The sequence below is a fragment of the Ixodes scapularis genome, unplaced genomic scaffold, assembly GCF_016920785.2.
Source record: "Ixodes scapularis isolate PalLabHiFi unplaced genomic scaffold, ASM1692078v2 PGA_scaffold3__209_contigs__length_174095766, whole genome shotgun sequence".
In the NCBI taxonomy this organism is placed as follows: Eukaryota; Metazoa; Arthropoda; class Arachnida; order Ixodida; family Ixodidae; genus Ixodes; species Ixodes scapularis.
In genome coordinates, this window is record NW_024609868.1 from 115,575,696 (window position 1) to 115,598,839 (window position 23,144).

Sequence of the window (23,144 nt, forward strand, 5' to 3'; positions counted from 1 at the left end):
CGCGGCCGGTTGTGATCGCGGCCTATGATCGCGTCACACGAATTACCGCTGACTCCGAACGCAGAAAAACGTAAAAAATAGACTTCAAAAGCGATTCGCACAATAACAGAACACAACTATATAAAAAGACAACGTAGGTCAATGCAATTTACAGGAAAAGAAGGACGAGAAGCGTGGAAACAATGAATCCGGCAGCAGCACAACAAGGCGTACGGAGGCGAGTGGAGGGGTGCGGAGCGGAAAATGAAGCAAGCTTATGGCGGACGGGCCACGTGATTTAAGATGGCGGCGCCCATAGAAATTTGCGTGAAATGGTCTATAGTCCTCCCGAATGGCGCGTTCACACTGGAAGCGGATCCGCGCGTTCTCAACCGCAAAGCGGCTAGGTTTGGAGCGCGTTTTTGCCAACCGCTTCGAAACCGATTTCTCCCAACCGTTTGACGAACCGCAAAGCGGCAACCAATCACAGCGCGACGCTGACGTGACGTCAGTGACTTTCGAAAGAAGATGGCACCTGTCGCTGGTGAGGCGTCCAAGGTGCTGTAGTCTTAGCGCTACAGCAGACAAATCAACAGAGAAACGTGATGTTCACGTCCGTCACTTGAATCCACCGCGAAAAGAACTGACTCGTAATTTTAACGGGCTTCGCACCAATGATATGGTTCGGGTAAGAGTTTGTTTGTTATTCCGGGTGCCACAGCCCGAAGCTCGCCGCCTTGTTAGTCTCTGTACGTAAAACGTTGGAACCCGCCCCTGATCGACCCCCCGCAGGGGGCGCCTGCGCCTTAGGTGCTAGGTGCTTGGTGAGTAGCGACACCACGGACCCCAGCCACATTGGTCACATTACGGACCCTGAGTAAAAAGTGGGTAAGACCCACCCACGTCTGGCTGTGCGTGGCGAGCCCGTGTCCAGGGAAAAGGGCATCCTGGTGGTTGAGCCGAGCCCGGGGTAGGTTTGGACCCTTCGGGGCCCCCGGGCGAGGCAACACACCACTTTGGCCCCTGCTTCCTGTAGACGGGTGTCCTGGTAAGGCCCGGCCAGGATGATCCAGTCAGTCGCCTTTTCTCCTACTATCCCCTCTCTTCTTTTACTTATAAATCTCTCCCTTTTCTTCACCCCACCTTCCTTACGCCCTTTTCATCTCCTTTGGCGGCAAGGGCCAACCTTGTGTGGTAATGAATTATCTAAATTCTAACCACGCTTGGGTATAGCACCCGGGCAAGTGCTAATGGCTCAACGGTACCAGCAAAGCCCTATTTGTTATGGGCTGTTGACCATTCCCTTTGTTGGACTCGGTGGTGGGTGGCACACCATGGGTGCTGAATTTTTTTCCCATTCGTATGGGTTCCAAAGCAAAATCTTTTCTAGATCGGCCCTTGAAAAGGGGTCGGACCGAAGAAACATAAAAAAAGCAAGCCCTACAATGCCAGTTATTACCTTTCCAAAGTTTCTGGTAATGCACTCGGAGAACGACAACCAACCACTCTCAAAGCTTTCACCTTTTTTAGTTGCAAAGACTCTAGAGAACGTGATAGGAAAAGACTTCAAAGCGAAAAAACTTCCCTCTGGCGACCTCCTTGTAGAAGTCACTACTGCGAAGCAGAGTACGGCACTTCTGGCTCTCAACGAAGTAAGAGAATACAAAGTATCTGTGACCCCACACCGTTCACTCAACAGCACGCAGGGCGTCATCTCCGAAGATGACCCTCTCGAAATTCCCACCGACGAGATCGTTGAGGGACTTTCAGGTCAGGGTGTCGTTTCTGTGCGACGTATTACCCTCCGGCGTGATGGTGAAGAGCGACCCACAAAACATTTAGTATTAACCTTCGACTCGACTACGCTTCCTCAAACAGTCAAGGCCGGGTATTTAAACTGTAGGGTTCGGCCCTACATCCCAAATCCAAGGCGTTGCTTCCGTTGCCAACGCTTTGGACACGGAACAGCCTCTTGCAGGGGAAAGGCTACCTGTGCCAAGTGTGCAAGTACTGACCACCCCACCGATAACTGTGGTAACAACGCTACTATTTGTGTCAACTGTCAGGGACCTCACCCGGCATACTCTCGCAGCTGTCCTGTGTGGAAAAGAGAGAAAGAAATTCTTTCCCTGAAAGTCAAAGACAATATTTCCTACACAGAAGCAAGAAAACGACACTCATTTTTATCTCGAGGTTCGTTCGCCGAGGCCGCGCGCAGGGGACCTGCGCGGTCAACGGTGTCAGCAGGAACACAGACGTCGACGGACGACTTGTGTGTCCTCCCCAAGTCCCCTTCAACCTTACCTGGAGTGGTACAAGCCACTTCCCTCACTAACCAAAGGGAAGATCCTGGTCCGCCAGGGTCCACCCAAGCGCAGAGGTGTGGACCCCCTGCGCCCGCTAAAACCCAGCTGCCTCGAGGTCGGAGAATTCCCCCTCGCACCTCTGAAGGCGCCCGGAAACTCGGTGAGCCGTCGGGGTCGCAGGCCCGTAAGGATCAGCCTACGGCAACCCCCGGTGAACCAATGGACGAGAGTGGGTCGAAGTCCGACGAGGACAGACTCCACTCAAGTTCAGAGTCCCTACTTTCGGCCTCCGGTGGTACCACCGGCAGGCCGAAAGATACGGCTAAAAAGAAAAATGCTCCCCGCGTCAAAATAGATTTTAAGGTCTAGTGAAACATATACTTTTAAGATATATATATATATTTTTTTCTTCCTGTTTGTGAGATGGCAGAAACAGTTCTCCAGTGGAACTGCAGAGGCTTACTCCGTAACTATGACGACGTTTACTCTCTACTAGATCTTCATCACCCACTAGCGTTTTGCCGTCAGGAGACTCATTTGAAGAATAATCATACTAACATCCTAACGCGCTTCCGGGTTTTTCGTAGGGACCGTCTCCATTCATCCCACACCTCTGGCTATAATTGTTGCAAGGTCTACCCCTTGTGTCGAGGTACCACTTAATACCACATTAGAGACTGTGGCAGTTCGCATCATATCTGATCGACTGATAACTGTTTGTTCTGTGTATATTCCTCCAAGCTACACCTTATCTCGCAGAGAGCTAGAATCTCTTTATGACGAACCCCCCAACCAGCTCTAATCCTAGGAGATTTCAATTCTCATAACCCTATGTGGGGCAGTGGACGACGTGACACACGTCGCTCGATGATTGAGTGTTTTCTTTCTTCTACTGCTTTATGCCTGTTAAACAAACTAGAGCCTACATATTTCAGCGCTCCAACTCGTTCGTTCACATCCATTGATCTGTCACTAAGTGACCCAACACTATTCTCCCTTTTTTCATGGGCTGTTGATCCCAACCCATATGGAAGCGACCATTTTCCCATAATTTTAAACCGCATCAATCCACCCGCTAAACTATCCACACGAACACCCCGTTGGAAGTTCGAAGAGGCAAACTGAGGTACTTTTAGTGAGGCCACTCAGCTCGCTTGCACATCATTTGACAATCTGTATGTCAATCAAATCACCAGTCTGCTTAGTAGTCACATTCTTCATGCTGCAATGATAGCTATCCCCATGACTTCGTCTCACCTACCCCGTCGTCCTAAACCATGGTGGAATGCCGACTGTGAAAAATCGAAAAGAAAGCAAAACAGAGCCTGGGGGATTTTCAGACGTTACCCAACGCAAACTAACCTAATCAAATTTAAACAAATGAAGGCTCGTGCGAGATACATACGCCGCCAGTCTAAACGTAAAAGTTTCCAAGGATATGCATCCTCAATTAACAGCACTGCCACTAGCAAAGAAGTGTGGGACAAAATTCATAAAGTCAATGGAAACTACCGTGCTTTTTCAGTACCGCTTCTTTCTGCAAATGGACTTTGCCCCGAGAGCCTTGAACAGCAGGCAGATCTCCTTGGGGAACACTTTCAACGTGTTTCTAGTTCTGAGCACTCTTCAGCTGCTTTTCTGAAACACAAGACTCAGGCAGAGCGGCAGTCTGTTCGAACATCCGGTGGTGCTCGAGAAGCTTACAACTCGCACCTTACGCTGAGTGAGCTAGAGCGGGTGCCGCATGAAGTCAAACCTACGGCTGCCTGACCAGATTGAATTCATTATTACATGCTTACACATCTCCACCCCTCTACACTTGACATAGTCCTGTATTTGTTTAATCGCATTTGGCAAGAGAGCACATTTCCATCCTCATGGAGAGTGGCCACTGTTATCCCTTTGCTAAAGCCTGGAAAAGATGCATCATGCGCGACCAGTTATCGCCCAATAGCGCTAACAGGCTGTCTTAGTAAGACTCTGGAGAGAATGCTTAACAAACGACTCATGTATTTTTTGGAAAAAGAAAATATCCTTGACAAATACCAGTGTGGGTTTCGTTCGTCACGCTCTACAATGGATCATTTAGTTCGTCTGGAGACTACTATTCGTGAGGCTTTTGTAAATAAGCAGTACTGCCTGTCTGTTTTCTTCGACTTGGAAAAGGCGTACGACACGGCATGGCGTCATGGCATCCTGCAAGACCTGTATAGTTTTGGCATTCGTGGTAGAATGCTAGCATTCGTCAAGAGCTATCTGGGGATGCGTACCTTCCGTGTTAAATTGGGCACTACTTACTCTAGAGAGTTCTGCCAGGAAAATGGCGTTCCTCAGGGAGGCGTTTTGAGTGTGACCCTTTTTATAGTTAAAATGAACTCAATAGCTCGGGCCATTCCACCATCTGTACAGTATTCACTCTATGTTGACGACCTTCAGATATCCGTCTCATCCTGCAACCTTGCTTTGTGCGAACGTAGGGTCCAACTAGCAATTAACAATTTGCTCAAGTGGGCAGACCAGAACGGCTTCAGCTTTTCACCTGAAAAAACTGTGTCTGTTTGTTTTTCTCGCCTACGGGGAACTTAAGTGAAGCCCTCGTTGACCATGCGATCCGCTTCAATTCCAACAAAACCTGAACATAAATTCCTAGGGCTTATTTTTGACAGTAAATTGACTTTTCTTTCGCATATCAGGTATCTCAAAGTAAAATGCCAAAAAGCACCAAGGATCCTTAAGGTGCTTTCTCACACCTCCTGGGGCTCTGATCGCCTCTGCCTCCTCCGAATTTACAGATCGGTGATTCGCTCGCGCCTTGATTATGGTAGTAGTGTGTATGGATCGGCAAGGCCTTCAGCCCTACGAATGCTTGACCCTATTCATCACCAGGGACTGCGGCTGTCTACAGGTGCATTTCGCACGTCGCCTATCCCCAGCCTTTACGCAGAGTCAAATTAATGGTCTCTGGAGAAGCGAAGGTTTGCTTTAGGGTTTATGTATTCGCTTAGAATTCGTTCGGTTCCCTTGCACCCTTCTCGAGAAGCTGTTGAAGAAATGAGATATAAACGTACTTTTGACAACAAGCACACTGTAATACCACCTTTTAGTATGAGAAATGCATCCCAAGCAGATTCAATTGGACTGAGTAGTACAATGCCCGTCACTCCTGTTCCACAAACTATAGCTCCGTGGGACCACTGCCTCATTTCCTGTGACCTTTCACTAACAAAAATTAAAAAGAAAGAAACTCCACCAGAATACATAAAACAGGAATTTTTTGAGCTTCAGAGTAGATATTCTGGACACAACTCATACTACACGGATGGTACTAAGACAGAATCGTTTGTTGGATGTGCTATGGTCGGCCCCTCTGTTCGCTGTGTAAAACGGATTGCGTGTACAGCCCCTATTTTAACAGCAGAGTTATGCGGTCTCCGTCTTGCAGTTGATCATATTGTAAAAACAAAGAGCAAGGGGGGGGGGGGGGGGGGTCTACAGCCTCTCTTTCCCCCTTCCAGGTATTTTGGACTGTTAAAGAAAACAATACGGGGAAAGAGGGCGTGGTCGAGCTTATTTTAATCTGAAATTATTTATGCATATGTATAGCTACTGTCGCTCTTTACTGCATAAAAGATCAACTATAAATGGTGATTCTTGAAAACCCGTTGTCAGAAGGCATGTCACATGCTTAGTGGTTCGGAAATTCACAGCTATGTCTTTTCGACCTGAATAACTGTGCCATTGATAAAAAAGAAATTTAAAAATAAACATAACAATAAATGCGGGGATAAAAAGCTGAAGAAAAAAAAACTATCAAGAATTCGCCGGAAGTGTTGTATTCTTGCATATTCAGAAGCTCAGAACTTCAAAACAAGTTTCTCCTACCAAAGTGTGTGCAGGCTAAAAGAAACACGTCCCAAGAACGTGAAGGGGAAAAAAAATGTTTATTTTTTAATGACGTGCTGATCTTGAACAATATTGGATATCTTCTCCCATGAGTTAATTTAATCCTGAACGTGAAAAAACAATAAATACATTATTTTGTATTCTGCAGATGGCAATGTAATGTACTGTCTGTAGTGGCATAACTACCCATAGATACATGTTTGAACATTTCTTCGAAACTTATCTTAAATAACAATAATCACATCTTAAGACGACTCTTACCTAGGCTATACATAGATCATTCTTAAAAAAGTTTAACATCTGTACCATAAAAAGCTGCGGCTATAGCGCGCTTCAAATATGGCACAAACGACAATCGTCGAAAAACTGTCGTCCTTCCTCGCCCCTTCGGGAATTTATTTCTTTAAAACTAAGCCCGCCAGAACATTGAAATAAACGGCATTGCCTTTCGTAAGGAACGCAGCACCGCATGTAAAAATTCGAGAGAAAAAAAAGAATTACGAATGCACCTCACTACTTGAATTCAAATGAAACCGTCCGCCGGTCTTTCGAAGTTCGACGAACGTCGAACTTTTGCCCTAAAAGTTCGAAGTTCATCGAACTTTTGACATGTCAGGATTCGAAAATTCGAGACTTTTCGATTTCGCTTGATAATTAAGTTCGAAAATTCGAAAATTATCGAATTCCTTAGCGTAGGATATTCGAAAGTTCGAAAGGCTTCGAATTTTTTAGTGCAAGAAGTTGGAAGGTTCGAAGATTATCTAATTTTTTGGTATATCAAGTTCTAAAGTTCGACAAGCATCGAATTTTGCAGCGTAATAAGTTCGAAAGTTCGAAAAGGATCGAATTTTTTAGCGTTATAAGTTCGACGGTTCGAAAAGCGTCGAACTTCTTAGTTTAACCAGTTCGAAAATTCGACTTCCGTCGAATTTTACAATATAGAAAGTTCGAAAATTCGAAATCGTTCGAACCTTTCGAACCGCTTGATTCGATAGTCGAAACTTCGATTCGAAAAAAGTTCGCGGCATCCCTAGTCACAATTCCTTCGTCAACCGCACATCACGGTGGAATGGTAAACCAATCTGCGAAAGCAAAAGCCGCTCTCAAAAGAACTAACTCCAAGCCCCTGTTGCACGGTAGCCAGAAATTAACGCGTAGCGTGAAGGTAGGTTAACTCGCTTGCCACCAGATGGCAGAGCCAGGCAGAGTAATTGAGGGGATTGGAGGATAGACTAGAGAAGAGTGGGCTTGGATTCGATCTTTGTTACAGTAAGCTAGGCCAAAAAATTCAGCAATCCTTACCTGGATTGATGTACGCGGATGATATCGTACTAATGGCTAACAACAGGACAGAGTTGCAGGAATTAATTAGCATCTGTGGTAGGGAAGGAGAGGAATTAGGATTAGAATTCAGTAGCGAAAAATCAGCAGTCATGATTTTTAACGAGGATGAAGTTAAGAGGCTGAAGATAGAGAATATTGCAGTTGAGAGAGCTAGTAAATACAAGTATCTAGGAGTATGGATATGTGATGGTGCAGAATATCTCAGAGAGCATGAAAAGTATATAATAGGTAAGGGCAACAGAAATGCAACTGTAATGAAAAATAGAGCACTTTGGAATTACAACAGGTATGAGGTGGTGAGAGAGATTTGGAAAGGGGTCATGGTGCCTGGCTTGACTTTTGGAAACGCAGTGCTATGCATGAAATCCGAAGTGCATGCGAGACTAGAAATTAAACAGCGCGGAGTAGGTAGACTGGCTTTGGGGCACATTGCAAAACGCCAAACCAGGGAGTACAAGGAGACATGGGATGGGCGTCATTTGAGAGCAGGGAAGCGGTGAGCAAGATGAAATTTGAGGATAGGTTGAGGCAGATGGATGGGGAGCGATGGGCACGAAAGGTTTTCAGCTATTTATACATGAGGAGTGTAGACACAAAGTGGAGACAGCGCACTAGGAAATTAAGAGGAAAGTTTTTGGGCTATAGTGAAGATACGGAAGAAAAGTAGAAATTTGGGCTAGTTGGTTCATGATCACTAAAGTTTATTTAGGAAAAAACACATAATATATAGGCCGTCAAAAATTCCTATTTATCCTATCAATCCAGAAGACCTCTTAATAAAATCAAGCTCTTTCCCTGAGAGGGCAAGGGAAGGCTCGCTAACGCATTCATCTCCCTTTGCTCTAATCTCAAACGCCTCGTGCACTTCTCGGCATATTTTATCTTTGTATTTCGCCAGAACCTTCACATCATGCAGAACTGGTGAGCACGGGCAGCGACTACAATGAACAGCTAGATTGCCAGACGGGCTTGCTCTCATAGCTGACGCATGTTCCCGTGCACGATCATTGACACATCTACGATCATTGACACATCTGCCAGTCTGGCCGATGTACACGGAGCCGCAAGTCAGCGGAATTTCGTAAACCACTCCGACGGCACACTCAGCATATTTGGTTTTGTGTTTTGTGCCGCACTGCTCCATGTCTGTCTGGGGATTATTGATTCTACGGCACAAGCGTGCCATCTTTTCCGGAGCTGAAAATACTACGGGTACTCTAAACCGCTGTGCAACTTTCTTTAAATTATGGGGCATGGCATGCAAGTACGGAATAATTACCGGTCTCGTTTTTGGCTTCTCTCTTGCCCGATTAGTTTCCTCTTTGAATTTTTTTAACAATCCTTCCGCAACCTCAGTCAAGCAAGGGACTCCATTTAGCAAGGGACTCCATTTAGACATTTTCTTTTCTGCCAAGACGCATAAGGTAGGTATTCCTTTTAGAGCGATTGTTACAGAGAGGGGATCTTGGCAATCCCAGCTGTCCAGCTTTCTCGCCAAACACCTGTCGTGCTTGGAACTACACGACCCTTTCTTGGTTAGAAATTCGGAAACGATTATTGATTTTTTGAAGGAAGACGCTAATGGGATGCGTAGTGCTTTTTCTTTGTATGTGGAAGACCTTTTTTATTCTATCCCGCACGACCATCTCTTTTCGGGGGTTAGAAAATGCATAGAACGGAACGGTGAGGTGTCATTTGCCAATTCAAGCGGCATCAGTGCGGAGAGTTTTTTGGAACTGTTGTCGTTTTATCTGTCGCACACGTATGTTTCCTTTCAAGGCGATATGTACGTCCAAAAGAAGGGCATCTGTATCGGGTCGTGTGTCGCGCCGGTGCTATCCGATATTTTTTTAAGCCAATGTGACAACACCATTGCCGAGAAGCTGGGGCACGACAACAGCATAAAGATTTATAGGTACGTTGATGACTACCTTGTGTTCAGCCAATTAATTGGCAGGGCGATCGCTGGATGGCGTTGTAACCCAGATGCTCGATGTGTTTTCCTCGTGTTCTGGAGGTCTGAGGTTTACGCACGAGAAGCCGGTAGAAGGGACACTGCAGTTCCTTGACTTAAAACTACGCTTTCTGGAGAGTCACATATGTTGGGCGTACGAGCCAAGATCTAAGAAATGCATCCTGCCGTACGAGTCTGCCCATTCAAAATTAGTAAAAAGGGGCATTGCTAGCACGTGTTTGGAGATGGCCCTAAAACGATCTTGTGAACATTCTGTGCAAGACAGCTTTAATCTACAGATTTAACGCCTGCAGAAGGCAGGTTTCCCACAAGGATGCCTGACTGAGGTTGCGGAAGGATTGTTAAAAAAATTCAAAGGGGCAACTAATCGGGCAAGAGAGAAGCCAAAACGAGACCGGTAATTATTCTGTACTTGCATGCCATGTCCCATAATTTAAAGAAAGTTGCACAGCGGTTCAGAGTACCCGTACTATTGTCAGCTCCGGAAAAGATGGCACGCTTGTGCCGTAGAATCAATAATCCCCAGACAGACATGGAGCAGTGCGGCACAAAACACAAAACCAAATATGCTGAGTGTGCCGTCGGAGTGGTTTACGAAATTCCGCTGACTTGCGGCTCCGTGTACATCGGCCAGACTGGCAGATGTGTCAGTGATCGTGCACGGGAACATGCGTCAGCTATGAGAGCAAGCCCGTCTGGCAATCTAGCTGTTCATTGTAGTCGCTGCCCGTGCTCACCAGTTCTGCATGATGTGAAGGTTCTGGCGAAATACAAAGATAAAATATGCCGAGAAGTGCACGAGGCGTTTGAGATTAGAGCAAAGGGAGATGAATGCGTTAGCGAGCCTTGCCTTGCCCTCTCAGGGAAAGAGTTTGATTTTATCAAGAGGTCTTCTGGATTGATGAGATGAATAGGCATTTTTAACGGCCTATATATTATATGTTTTTTCATAAATAAACTTTAGTTGCGAGTGCGCCTCGTCCTGTTTACTCTCTTCTTTGTCCTGTCGTTTTTTGGCGCTGTATATAATGATACGGAAGAGCAAGTCTCAGTTAAGAAGAAAGTTAAGGCCACGGAAAGAGATCGGTGGCTAGAGGGAATGCAGACAAAGACGGCTCTGGAAAGCTATAGATTAAACAAAACAGTTATTGCCAAAGAAAGCATTTATGACAATTCTAGGGGAAGCTCATTGCTGTTTGAGGCGAGGACGGGTGTTCTGCGAACAAGAACATACAGAGTGAAGTACCAGGAAATGGAGACAGTGTGCACTGCTTGTGGAGAGGAGGACGAGACGGCTGAGCACTTGATACTCTACTGTAAAGGGCTTCACCCTATGCCTACCGAAGACAACATAGATTTAATAAAGTCATTGGGTTTTAGAGACAGCGAAGGGAGAGTGGATTTCAAGACTGTAGAGATTACCAAGCAAAGATTAAGTGAGTGGTGGCAGAAATCGAGAGAAAACTGGGTATTTTCTTATTCACTGATGGCAAGAGGGTTTCATAGCCTCACTTTCTTTGCACTGCGGAGTGAATAGAGATTTCACATTTAAATATTCTAAGCTTAAATGGTAAAACAAAATGGCTAGGTGGCGAAAGCTACCGCCCGATCCAAAGGGCTCAGCCGTATTCATCCATCCATCCATTCATTGCCAGCTAGGCTAGGTGGCGCTAGGTACCGCCCAATTCATGCTCTACAAAAATATTTTCATTTGCTCACGCTACCATTGCGCTCCGAGATCCTTTATTATACACACATGTAGACACATTACGCATACTACAAGCATCAACTGAACATACATTGAGCACATACAGATACACGGCACATACATGGGCTGTACAACACTAGAGCGCACGACACTTGAGCGCCGACATTAGAGCGCCGACAGTAGAGCGCCACGACGTTAGCGCGCGCGACACGAGAGCGGAGCGACGTTAGAGCGCACGACTCGAGAGCGCTGCGACATTAGCGCGCGTATCATTAGAGCGCCCGTCATGAGAGCGCACAACCCGTCCAGCGCGAGTGGCCCGACCCGACCGACCGCTTTATGTGCTTTGTGTGAAGTAGGTGGGGATTCATTGCTCGGAATTCAGCAAGGACATTACGAATAAGTTGACGAAATGTTAGCGTGTGACAAACCAAGAAGTGTTACAAAAAGCTGACAGGCAGAAAAAAAATAATATCAGTAGCATTAATTTCCGCAGTAAAATGGCAATGATATGTACTGTCTGTGATGTTAATTTAAATGCGATACCTCAAACAATTTAGACGAAAAAAATTACCAAGTTTAGGGCATAATTGCCCGTAGATACCGTATATACGCGTGTAATGGCCGCAGGGATTTTTTTATGATTTCGGGCGAGAACTAGGGGTGCGGCCATTACACGGAGAAAAATAAAAAGATTTTGGAAAAATGTTTTTTTGCCAAAACTTTCACTACTTGTTTTCATTAAATGGAAGTACTCATACGCCTCAGTAGAACAAAAAAACATTTATGGGTATTGCATAGGCAGGCGTATAAAGTCCTTCTCACTCGTCCGTAGTGGATCACTCATCTTTGAAACTTGTCTCGGCGTCCAGCGACTCGGCGTCGTCGACACCGAACTTAGGCAGGCTGCTCTTTTGCTGTTGTCTTGAACAAAGGCAATAACTTTGAGTTTAAAGCCGGCCGTGTAACTCGTGTGCTTCCCCATCCAGAAGCCTGAAGTGGGTGACAGCGGGAAACTGGGGGTAGTCGCAAACACAGAGAGATACACTGCGTCTGGTTCGAGATTGCTCGAGATAAAGCGAGAGGCGCAAACAAACAGGATAGAGTGCCTCAATGTTGTTGGCTGCCGCAGCCGGGTGGGCGCCATCTGCCGGCACTACTTGAAAAAAAAAATGGCCGCACCTACGATTTCAAAATCATAGATTCGGCCTATACACTGGTAATTTTAAAATAGATTTTGTTCGGCTTTTTTTTTTTTTTTTTTGTGGAAGTTAGGGGTGCGGCTATTACACGAGTGCGGCCATTACTCGCGTATATACGGTACATGTTTGGACATTTCTTTGAAACTAATCTTGAATAACAATAAACATATCTTAAGACGACACTCGCCTAGGGTATACATAGATCGTTCTTAGAAAGTTTAGCATCTCTACCATAAATAGCTTCGGCTATAGCGCGCTTCAAATATGGCAGAAACGACAATCGTCAAAAACCCGTCGTCCTTCGTCGCTCTTTCGGGAATTTATTTCTTTAAAACTAAACGTGTCAGAGCATTGAAATAAACGGCATTGCCTTTCGCAAGGAATGCGGCACCCCATGTTAAAATTTGGAGAAAAACAATTACGAATGTATTTCACTGCTTGAATCCAAATGAAACCGCCCGCTGGTCTTTCGAAGTTCGACGAACTTCGACCTTTTACCCTAAAAGTTCGAAGTTTGTCGAACTTTTGACTTTTCAAGATCGAAAGTTAAAAAATTTTTGAATTCTCTAGATAAATAGGTTCGAAAGTTCGAAAATGTTCGAGTTCTCTAGATAAATAGGTTCGAAGTTCGAAAATTATCGATTTCTTAGCGTAGGACATTTGAAAGGTCGAAAAGTTCGACCTTTTTAGTGCAAGCAGGTCGAAAGTTCGAACATCATTGAATTTTTTGTGTATCAAGGTCGAAAGTTTGACAACCGTCGAATTGCGCAGCGTAATAAGTTCCAAAAAGATCGAACTTTTTATCGTAATAAGTTTGAAGGTTGGAAAAAAACTGCATTTCTGAACGTGCGAGGTTCGAATTTTCAAAAATCGTCGAACGTTTTAGTTTAACAAGTCGAAAATTCGACTTTCGACGAATTTTTCAATATAGTGAGGTCGACAATGCGAAGTCTTTCGAACTTCCGAACCGCTTGATTTGATCATCGCAACTTCGGTTCGAAAAAGTTCGCGGCACCCTTACTCAAAACCCATCAATGTCGAGCCTCGCGGTCAAGGTTTGTCCACGCTTCAAGAAATGCCGACCACCTAGCCAAACAACGTAGAACACAAAAAACCTGAGCTTCTTGTGAGTTCTGATTCGTTGAAACTTCGATGACGTGCTAAAAACGCCCGCTGAAGCGTAGTTTGTCCGCACGCCACTTACTGCGTCTTTATGTGGAAAGGATTATATCGAAACGGTCTACCTGGTGGTGCAAGAAAATGTGCCGAAACGTTTCTTCAAAGACCAAGAAATAGGATAAACTTTTTGCAGTATATCAACGGTCTCTTACAGTATACTGAGAAAAGCAAGCACAACGCGGTAGTTAGTTGTTGTTTTTTTATTGCTTCTGCGTGCAGTTGTGGTTATGTGTATGTTGCCGAAATAAAGACCATTTTCGCGTACAATAACGTTGTCGCTGGGTTGGGTGCAATAACTTTCTAGCCTGTATGGTATATGAGTTTTACTTAATTTGTAATATGACTTAACACCAGTGGCGTCACGAGGGTCAGTGACACCCGGGGCGGTAGCCCGCCGCAACACCCCCCCCCCCCCCCCCCTCCCCGTCTCTCGTGGCCCGCCGCGACACCCCCCTGAGCGCTGCACGCGGGGCGGTCCGCCCCCCCCCCCCCCCCCCCCCCCCGCCTTCTTCTTGTGACGCCACTGCTTAACACTAGCTGAAACGCGCATTCTAATCGTATTCTCGTCGCAGAACCAGTCCGTACATAATTGTTACACGTTTTCCGTTGTTTCCCGGGGTTCAGTACGACGGTACGATTGCGCACATAGGCAGGTTTTGCTTATGATATATTGAGTCACGTCGCGAGTTTGTATGCCAAGCTGTGATTGCGTCACAAATCGCATAAATTGCCGATTGCGATTGTGAGCACGAAGCTATGGTAGGCTGCTCTCGAAAGCTGGCTGATACTCGGGCCCGTGTCTCTGAGCTGCTCCGCTGCAGACCACGTCGAAATGCGAGAGCCTTTCTTATCTTCTACGAATGACATATTCGGCCGATTAAATTGCGACGAATTCTATTTGCCAGGAGATTAAGCTCTCGGGGGCGCTTTATCGAGCTTGTTGTTCCCACAGCCCGGTGTTTACTAACACATCATAACAATGAAAGTGAAGCTCGTCTAGCACGGTCTGGGCACGAGCGCTCAGCTCTGACCAGTGCTTTGATTGCACGTGGAGCGGCCTTCGAATTGTCATCTTTGATATTTCTGATCAAAAACAAAAAAGAAAATTCGGTCTGTTGTCCCCACAGCTGAAGCGTACCACTAGAGGCGGCAACTACGCATCGAATGTCCGCTCATTTTTATTCCGTAAAGTGGGTTATACTCGGCATGTCCCTGCTTCTCTTCAGCTCTCCTCAGGCCGTAACTTCCTCTTTAAGAGGCATTCTGAACGAGGCTACGGCGCATTCAGCAAGCGCTTCATCCCGATATCCGCGCATGCGGAAGATAAGAAGAAGGAAACAAAGCTAAGCCTTCTTTCTTGACGTGCAGTGATTGAGCATCGGGCTTGAAAGCTTGTCATCCTGGTTTCAATTCTTCTTGAAGGACTCGGAGTCTTGTTCGGTCTCCTAAATGCATACCCTTATAAGTCGCCAGCGTATGCGCACGCGTTTCGAGTTACAGATGAAACTTTTCCGGGGAGGCTGCCCCAACAGATGTTGTCGCATTTAATAGTAGCACCGGGCCGACCGGATTAATCGGAACAGCCGGAAAGCGACGGGACAGGCGAAGCGAGCGCGCAACGGAGCCTGGAAGTGCAAGCGGTTTCCGGCGCAGCTCAGCGTGACCACATCATGGCTACATTTCGAATGCTGAGGTAATGCAACGTCCTTGGACGAATCCGATTTGGGATCCAGTTGCTGTGTTGACGCACGTCACACGCAGCAGGCGGGGCGCGGTGGTGGCGCTGACTTCGTATAGATACTGTTGTTTTTTGTTGCTGCTTTTTGTTTGTCGGCGACAGGTGTGCGTTGTTCATATGACTGCCAGCCGCGGCACAACTAAGGCACGTCCATCGACAAGAACGGTATGAGTTCTTTTCTTTGTTCTGTTGATTAGACGCAGATTTGATACTAGTAGGGTGAAGCAAAGATCAAGATGTTGAAAAAGTAAAATAAATTCGATTTGTTCGATTTAAATCGAATTCATTTGATTTAAATCAAATTAAGTTGACCGAAATCGCTGTAGCTAGAAAAATTTGCTTCTTTATGGCTAGATATATTTAAAAGTCACATTAATTCATCAATTCGTCCAATTACTAAAACCAATGCGGAAGAAAAAATTATAGCATATTTAGATGTTTAAGGTACAGATTTAAATATCTTTACAGAAAATCTCGGAAGGCCTTCCAAGAGATGAATCCTGAAGATGTTTTTCTTTATTTTTTTTATTATTTTAAGTTCAGAGCACCACAGAAGAATAGAACGAACAGAAAAGAAAGTCATCTCATTCTCTGTTTTGCTTTCCTTCTGCCTTCTCTGCGTTCTGAAATCACGTACTATTAAACCAACATCAACATCGTCTTCGCTTCTGGGATAATTTCACTTGCCGTACATGTGAACGTCGCAATGCGTAAACCGGACGCAGGGGGCACTACATAATTCCGAAAGATCTATTAATAACTTTTTTTTATTGTTGTAAACTCCACCATATTAGAACGAAAGCAGCTAATCATTTTCTTAACGAAGAAACCTTATTTATCTTTTTTTGTATTATGGTTTCCTTGTAGTAAGGCATTACCTTTTTACGCGTTCTCATTTGCTAGCAAAGGGACATTGCGTAACTGACGAACGCAGTGGAATGTAGAAATGAATCTCAACACCGATTTTCTCGGAACACCAATTTTTGCTTGTGTTCAGCCCGCTATAAATCGTTCTAGCTTGATGAATCCTTCGTGTGAATGTAAAACGAATCCGCATGGAAAACGTCAAAATGCAGAAAAATGGTAAATTCAATATATTTTGGGGAATATTCTTTTTTTTTTTTCTGCGGAAAAGGTTTTATTTAAATCATCATTGCAGAAAAATATATGATCTAGCTAAAAACATTTTGATTTTTATTCGCCAACATAAATACTACCTTCTCAAGCTTAGGCTAGGATACATCAGTCGAACACCCGTCTGAAATGCAATCTAGCAAGCTCTATATGTTCGTAGCACGGGAAAAAGAAAAAAAAAACGCGTGAGTAGTGAACTTGTAATTTTAATTTTAGTAATTACTTTAACCGAGATGTCAGAGAGATTAGGCATCCCACACCCCGTTGCGAGATAGCGTGGCTTCGCTCAGTCGTTTATTCTTAGGCACTGACTGCCGCCAGTTTCGCGATTTTCCGAAACAAAACCGAAGTATAGTCTTTAAAAATGTCGATTGCAAAAAAAAAAAAAAAAAATTGCTTTAAACTTTAGCCCTAAACGTAAAAAAAAAAAAAAAAAAAAAAAAAAGCTTTATTAATTTGCAAACAAGTTACTCGAACCCCATTCTTACTTTAGATTCGTTAGTACATCTTAAACTTTACTCCGTACCGAATAATGTGGAAGGTTTATTTTTTCAGGATCTACGCCTTCGCCGAGACATTGCAACATGGCGTCTGATTTTAGTAATTCTCTCATCTCCTTCTCCGTTGATTTATACAAGACGCTGAAGAGTGAAAGCGATGGAGCAAGTAACTTTATCTGCTCCCCGTTCAGCATTGCTGCTGCGCTGTCTATGACCCTTGCTGGGGCAAAACACGACACAGCCAAGCAGATCTCGAACGCCCTTCAAACGCAGGACACCACCGTCCATGAAAACTTTGCATACTTCTTTTCTAAACTTCCCGGTTATGCTCCCGACGTCATCCTACATGTTGCCAACCGCCTCTACGCCGAGGAAACCTACAACACGCTTGATGTGTTTACGCACCTTCTGGAGAAGTCGTACAGCACCACCGTCGAGAAAGTTGACTTCAAGCGAAACGCCGAAAAAGCACGTCTTCAGGTGAACACGTGGGTAGAAGAAGTTACACAATCCAAAATCAAGGACCTCCTTGCCGAAGGCACTATTGATGACTTTACGTCACTGATCATCATTAACGCGGTCTACTTCAAAGGGCTGTGGCACGACCAGTTCGACCCGAAGCGCACATCTCAACAGGAATTCCACTTGACTGCCGACCGAACGAAGATGGTAGATATGATGCACCACAAGCAGCGATTCAGGATGTGTCGACACCCGAACTTCAAGGTCAGTGCTCTCGAAATTCCTTACAAGGGCCAGAAGACGTCGATGGTGATCCTGCTTCCGGAAGAGATTGACGGGCTCGCGGACCTCGAGGAAACTTTGACGTCCTCTAAGATAAGGGAGATTATCCAGGAACTGTCGTACCAAGGCGACATCGAATTGAGCCTACCAAGGTTCAAGCTGGAGCACACAGTGGGTCTTAAGAACGTGCTGGCTGCGATGGGAATTGAAGACATGTTTGATGCATTGAAGTGCGACCTCTCTGGGATCAGCCCCGACAATGCTCTCGTGGTTTCTGACGTGGTCCACAAGGCTTTCATCGAAGTGAACGAAGAGGGAACTGAGGCTGCTGCTGCCACGGCTATGGTTATGTTGTGTTGCATGTCATTTCCCACACGTTTCACTGTTGATCACCCATTCCTATTCCTTATCCGTTGCCACGATCCTGACGTTATCTTGTTTATTGGCTCTGTAGCCCAAATCTGATGCACACTGTTAATTCAGTGAAACGCTTTCTGAGCTCCATGCACATTTGTTTTTGTTCATGACCAGGCACATTTCCACTGATTATGTTTACGTACCACTCGGTAGCGTTGTGGTACATGTGTAATTTTATGACGAACATGGAAGTTTTTAGGTTGATGGTGAACCCTTGCAACAAAATTGGCAGTGCAATAATGCCAAGCTTGTACAATGATGAGAATACAGTAGTCCTCATTTTTCAGATGACGTTGACTCTATAAGAATGATGCGCATACATTGCCATGTACTTTTTTGTATCTATTGATAAACATGTATAAGAAAAGATTAGTAGCAGGTATGAGATACTTTAGCGAAAGGCGGCCATTAAAAAATTGATAGAAAAATATTTTGCTTTCTCCTGATATTAATAATGATGTAGTATAAAATTTGCCGTAAAGGAATATTGATGCTATATTATTTGTGCTAACGGGTTTCATAAAATGCGAGAGTGTAACTTCTCGGCTCCCAGCAGTAACATTTGAGGAAGCTTTTATGTCATAATATATTAATTATTTCTTTTAATTCTTGGGATATAGTATATAGCATATAGTATATAGATATAGTAAATAGCATTAAATTTCTGTGACAAAAATTGTGAAATGTATCTTGCACAGAATTAATAAAGCTATGACATCTAAAACCATGTCACTGTTTATCTGTCATAAGTGAGATACTTGATTCTTAGGATTTCGTGCTGTCGGAGATATTTTTCGACCAATTCGGTGGGTGTTTCTTTATAGTTCTTTTTTTTTCCCCGAAAATTCGAAGTTCATTGCAGTTTAGTTTTGTTTGATGTCCGATTCTCCAAAATTCGGAGTTTAATTTCCCTAAGTTTCTTATAAAAAAAAAAAATTAAGATTGTGGTGTAAACGTATGCAGATAAAAAAAAAATAAAACGCGCCAGGTATCAATTGATATATCTTCAGCTGGATTTGGCTTTGTTGCCATTGCCATATGCAATGCTACTTTGTCACAGGACAGAATAGAAAGCTCGTATTCACCCCATGTTACTCTATCAACCTACCCCGCGGCCGCTCGAGGTGGAGTGGTAAAGGTTTTAATAAAGAGGTTTTAATATCCCCTCTTCCCCATTTTATGCGATCTCTGATGTCTATAGATTTTACTGTTAAAAGAAAACAACTTCTCCTTCCACTTAAAACACAACTATACTCGGCGACAACTTTTCTTGGCATTGCTGTGGAGAATACAGGCATGCGTTTCCTCTCCCATTTTGAGCGCTAAATAAAGCTGTGCGCTGGCTCTCTTCCTCTCCACTGCATTGCAAAGAAACGTTGTCGCCGAATATAAACCATTCCATCTCTTATCACCCGGACGAAAAATGCTGAGTCACTGAGCTGTGGACATATGCGCAGCTTGTGATATACCGTGCAACATCGCGTTCTCAGGAGGCGTTCCAAAGCCCAGCAGACGAAGATGACAGCGCGCAAAACACGATTTTTGCTCAAGTATATATAGCGGGGGTGGCCAGGCTGACCCGGCTTAACAGCCGCAAACGAAACCACGAAACATCCAAGAGCCGCGAAGGAGGGAGGGCGGGGGCAAACTCTTGTCCAAAGAGATAAATGAAATTCCAACTACTTTCAATCTATCCGAGTCAAAAGCAGTCAAACTATAAGCAAGGTAGCAGCATAGCACAAGACTACCAAACCGCAACCTTTCTTTCGATTTAAAACAGGTTCCATTTTTCTTTTTGGGGAAGTGCTCGTGGGACAGGAAGGGGGGCGGGAAAGTGTGTGTGTGTGCGCGGGGGGGGGGGGGAGATAGGGGAGGGAGCCGCGAGCCGCTCTTTAAAGGGGCGGTGCAACAATTTGCGGACTTTGGCTAATTAATTGCGGGAATTGATCCCGGCCACATATAAAACGAAGGACCAAAAACTATTCTTTCCTGCTTGCCCTAGTTTTCATTAAAAAAAATAAAAGAAATTGGTATCTCTGGCACCCCTCAACTCAACATTGAAGCAGCACCAGCTTCGCCTGTGACGTCATTCGGAATGGCGTTGGTTTCCGGTTGGATTCTTCTGGCTTCCGTTTCCCAGCGCTCGCCGGCTCGCCGCTCTCCCGCTCTCCCGCCGATTCCCGACCAACATGGCGGCATGGGCGGACGGCCTGAGCGACGTCGAGCGCAAGATGCTTGCGACGCGGCGGGCAGTCGAAGTCGAAGTCGAGGTCGAGACACCAAGAACAATAACGATACCACGATACTACGGACCACGACCAACGCACTCCGTCGAGCGAGGGAAAGACAAAACGTCCGGGTTGCTCGTGTAGCCGCCGTAGGCGCCTCGGGCGTCGACGGATGACGGCGACGGCAGGTTTTGTTGACTTCCGGTAGATGGAGCCACAAATAATTCATACCCTTTTAGCGGCGATATTAGGCTTTTGAAGCGTTTCTGCATGCCTAAACAACAAGATTTTTTAAACTTAACCTTAAATCAAGCTTACAATTGCCTAACACTATCACTTACAAAAAACACTCCGAATGACGTCGCACCACAGGTTCCATTTGCGGCCACCATGTGGCCGCAGGTTGGGAAAAAAAGCGTTTTTTATTTTACGATTACGCAGCGAAATAGAGGTATTTTGGGGTATTGTGGCACTTTTTCTCTTACTTATGCCGAAGTAAACAATATAAAAAATACAAGCTGCGCATTCGTTTAGTGTTAAAATCATTGCACCGCCCCTTTAAGACGCGAAGAGCCGCAGCTTGGCCACCCCTAGTCTATAGTATTATTTATTTATTTACATTGTACCTACATCGCCCTGTGGGCATTATTGTAGGGGGGTTTTAGAAAACATTATAACAAGTGGAAAAAGAAAACGTCATTATCATCAATGGACACAACATCTTCCGGGAGATCGTTCCACTTTCTCGCGGTTTTGACAAAAAATGAATTCGCAAAACTGTCAGTCCTGTAAGTGGGAACAGCAACCTTTTTAGAATTATCACAACGGGTAGAAACGTAGGATGGCTCCATAAGATAAGTGGCTTTATCAATTCCTGTTTTGTTGTGAAAGACACGGTGGAAAAAATTTTAGTCTTAGTTTTTTTCGCCTACATTCGAGTGTTTCCCATCCCAGCATGGCTTTCATATCTGTAACACTAGCATAAGGGTCATAGTTGTTCAGTACAAAACGCGCGGCCTGATTTTGAATTTTTTCTAGTTTATTGATAAGGAAGTCGTGATAAGGGTCCCAGACAACGCACGCGTAATCAAGGATCGTTCTTACCAAAGAAAAATAAAGTGTTTCTTTAACGTTTCGCGACGCGGATCTAAAATTTCGACGGATAAAATAAAACATTTTACTAGCCTTTCCGATTGTACGTTCTATATGGCCCAAAATAAAAACTAAAACAGTGGTTTTTGTCGTGACTTGAAAGTGACCCTGTTGTCTGAATGAACCTTGACGAGATAAGCGGTAAGACCTCTTTTGACAATGGTCTGTGGTTGTAAAGATAACTGCCGTGGCATTTTTCCAGGACCATTTACCCTGTGCGCTGATCAAACTTAATTGTAAAATACCGTCTTCTTCCTCTTTTTTTTTTTTTCTTTGAGGGGAAGGGGGGGGGGCGGGGGGGTTATTGGTGTATTAAAATTTCTGAGTTTTTCCGATTTATTTGAAAACACGGAACACTAACTTTAATGTTTCAGGTTGTTTTGTTCGCCTTCAATATATATATTGTTAGAGGCAGACGAAGAAGAGGGCGAGGAGTAGATTGGCGCCCTTGTGAGCGTTAAGTGGCATTCCGTCAGCCGGAACTGAAGTTTACTCCAGTGAGCCTTTTACATTTCGGTGGCAGCGGTGGGATCACTTCTAAATTTCGATGGCGAATCCACCTGCACGTTACGTCCCACTCCGGCAACACTTCGCAGCGAGCACCTGAAAATGGCTTCTTCATGAGCGTTCCAACGCCGCTACAACGCCTTCAAACTGGCTTGAATGTTTTTCCGAGCGACATCAATGGGCCACAAAGTGACGCTTTGGGAATTTCTGTAGATGACCTCAAGACCTGTCCACCGGCTCTGGATGAAGGTGAGATCGTTTCAACAGTTAGCCTCTTGACGAATGTGAACCGAGGTACCTGTGCAAGGACTAATCCGTCACTGAAGTTAAAACCCTTCGACGGCAGCGTACCAGTTCACCTTTATCTGTACCAGGCTGAAATTATTGCACAAGCCAACGGCTGGACGGAAGACGACAAAGTTCACGCGCTAGTCTCCCAGTTCCAAGGACCAGCTCTAGACGTGCTTTACCAATTCGATGGTATTCACCCATCATTCCCGGCCCTACGTGAAGCACTGAAGCGACGTTTTGGAAATAGACATCTCCAACAAGTGCACAGCTCGGAGTTAAGTTTACGCCATCAGCGCTCTCACGAAACCCTCCAGCAGCTGGCAGCCGACATCCAGCGCTTGGTTGTCAAGGCACATCCTGGAGCCCCAACAGACGCAAAAGATAAGATTGGCACCTCCGCTTTTGTAGATGCCATAGCTGATCGAGAGGTTCAAGTATTTGTACGTCTTTCACGACCTACAAACGTCAAAGATGCCCTGAATTAAGCGCTAAAAGCGGCAACTGCTCAAAGGGCCACAGAGTTTGTGCAGAGGGCTAGGCAGCCACAAGAGCCACCATCACCACTTTCAGCCTTATCTTCGGCGCGAAAAAGGCGGCATGGTAGAAGGAAACACAATCCTACACAACAACCAGCCCGGTCTGAAACCACTCATCAAGCTTCCAAGGTTAACCGGGGAGCGAGCACGGTGCTTTCTTCAGTAACTCCCCTAAAACTTCCTCTTACATCAGCGGCAAGCAGCCAATCGTCGGTTCCAAAATTTCCTGTTTGGATCGAATGTATTGGGTACCAAGATGCTCTTCTTGACACTGGAGCAGCAGTGAACGTTCTGGCATCAT

General features: G+C 45.1%; 1 protein-coding gene across 1 annotated transcript; it reads left to right on the forward strand.

Moving 5' to 3' along the window:
* Positions 1 to 17,052: 17,052 nt before the first annotated feature.
* On the forward strand, positions 17,053 to 18,177 carry LOC120845337 (leukocyte elastase inhibitor A-like). The gene has a single exon (XM_040217177.3). The coding sequence runs from the start codon at positions 17,053 to 17,055 to the stop codon at positions 18,175 to 18,177; it is 1,125 nt and encodes a 374-aa protein (XP_040073111.1).
* Positions 18,178 to 23,144: the final 4,967 nt, after the last annotated feature.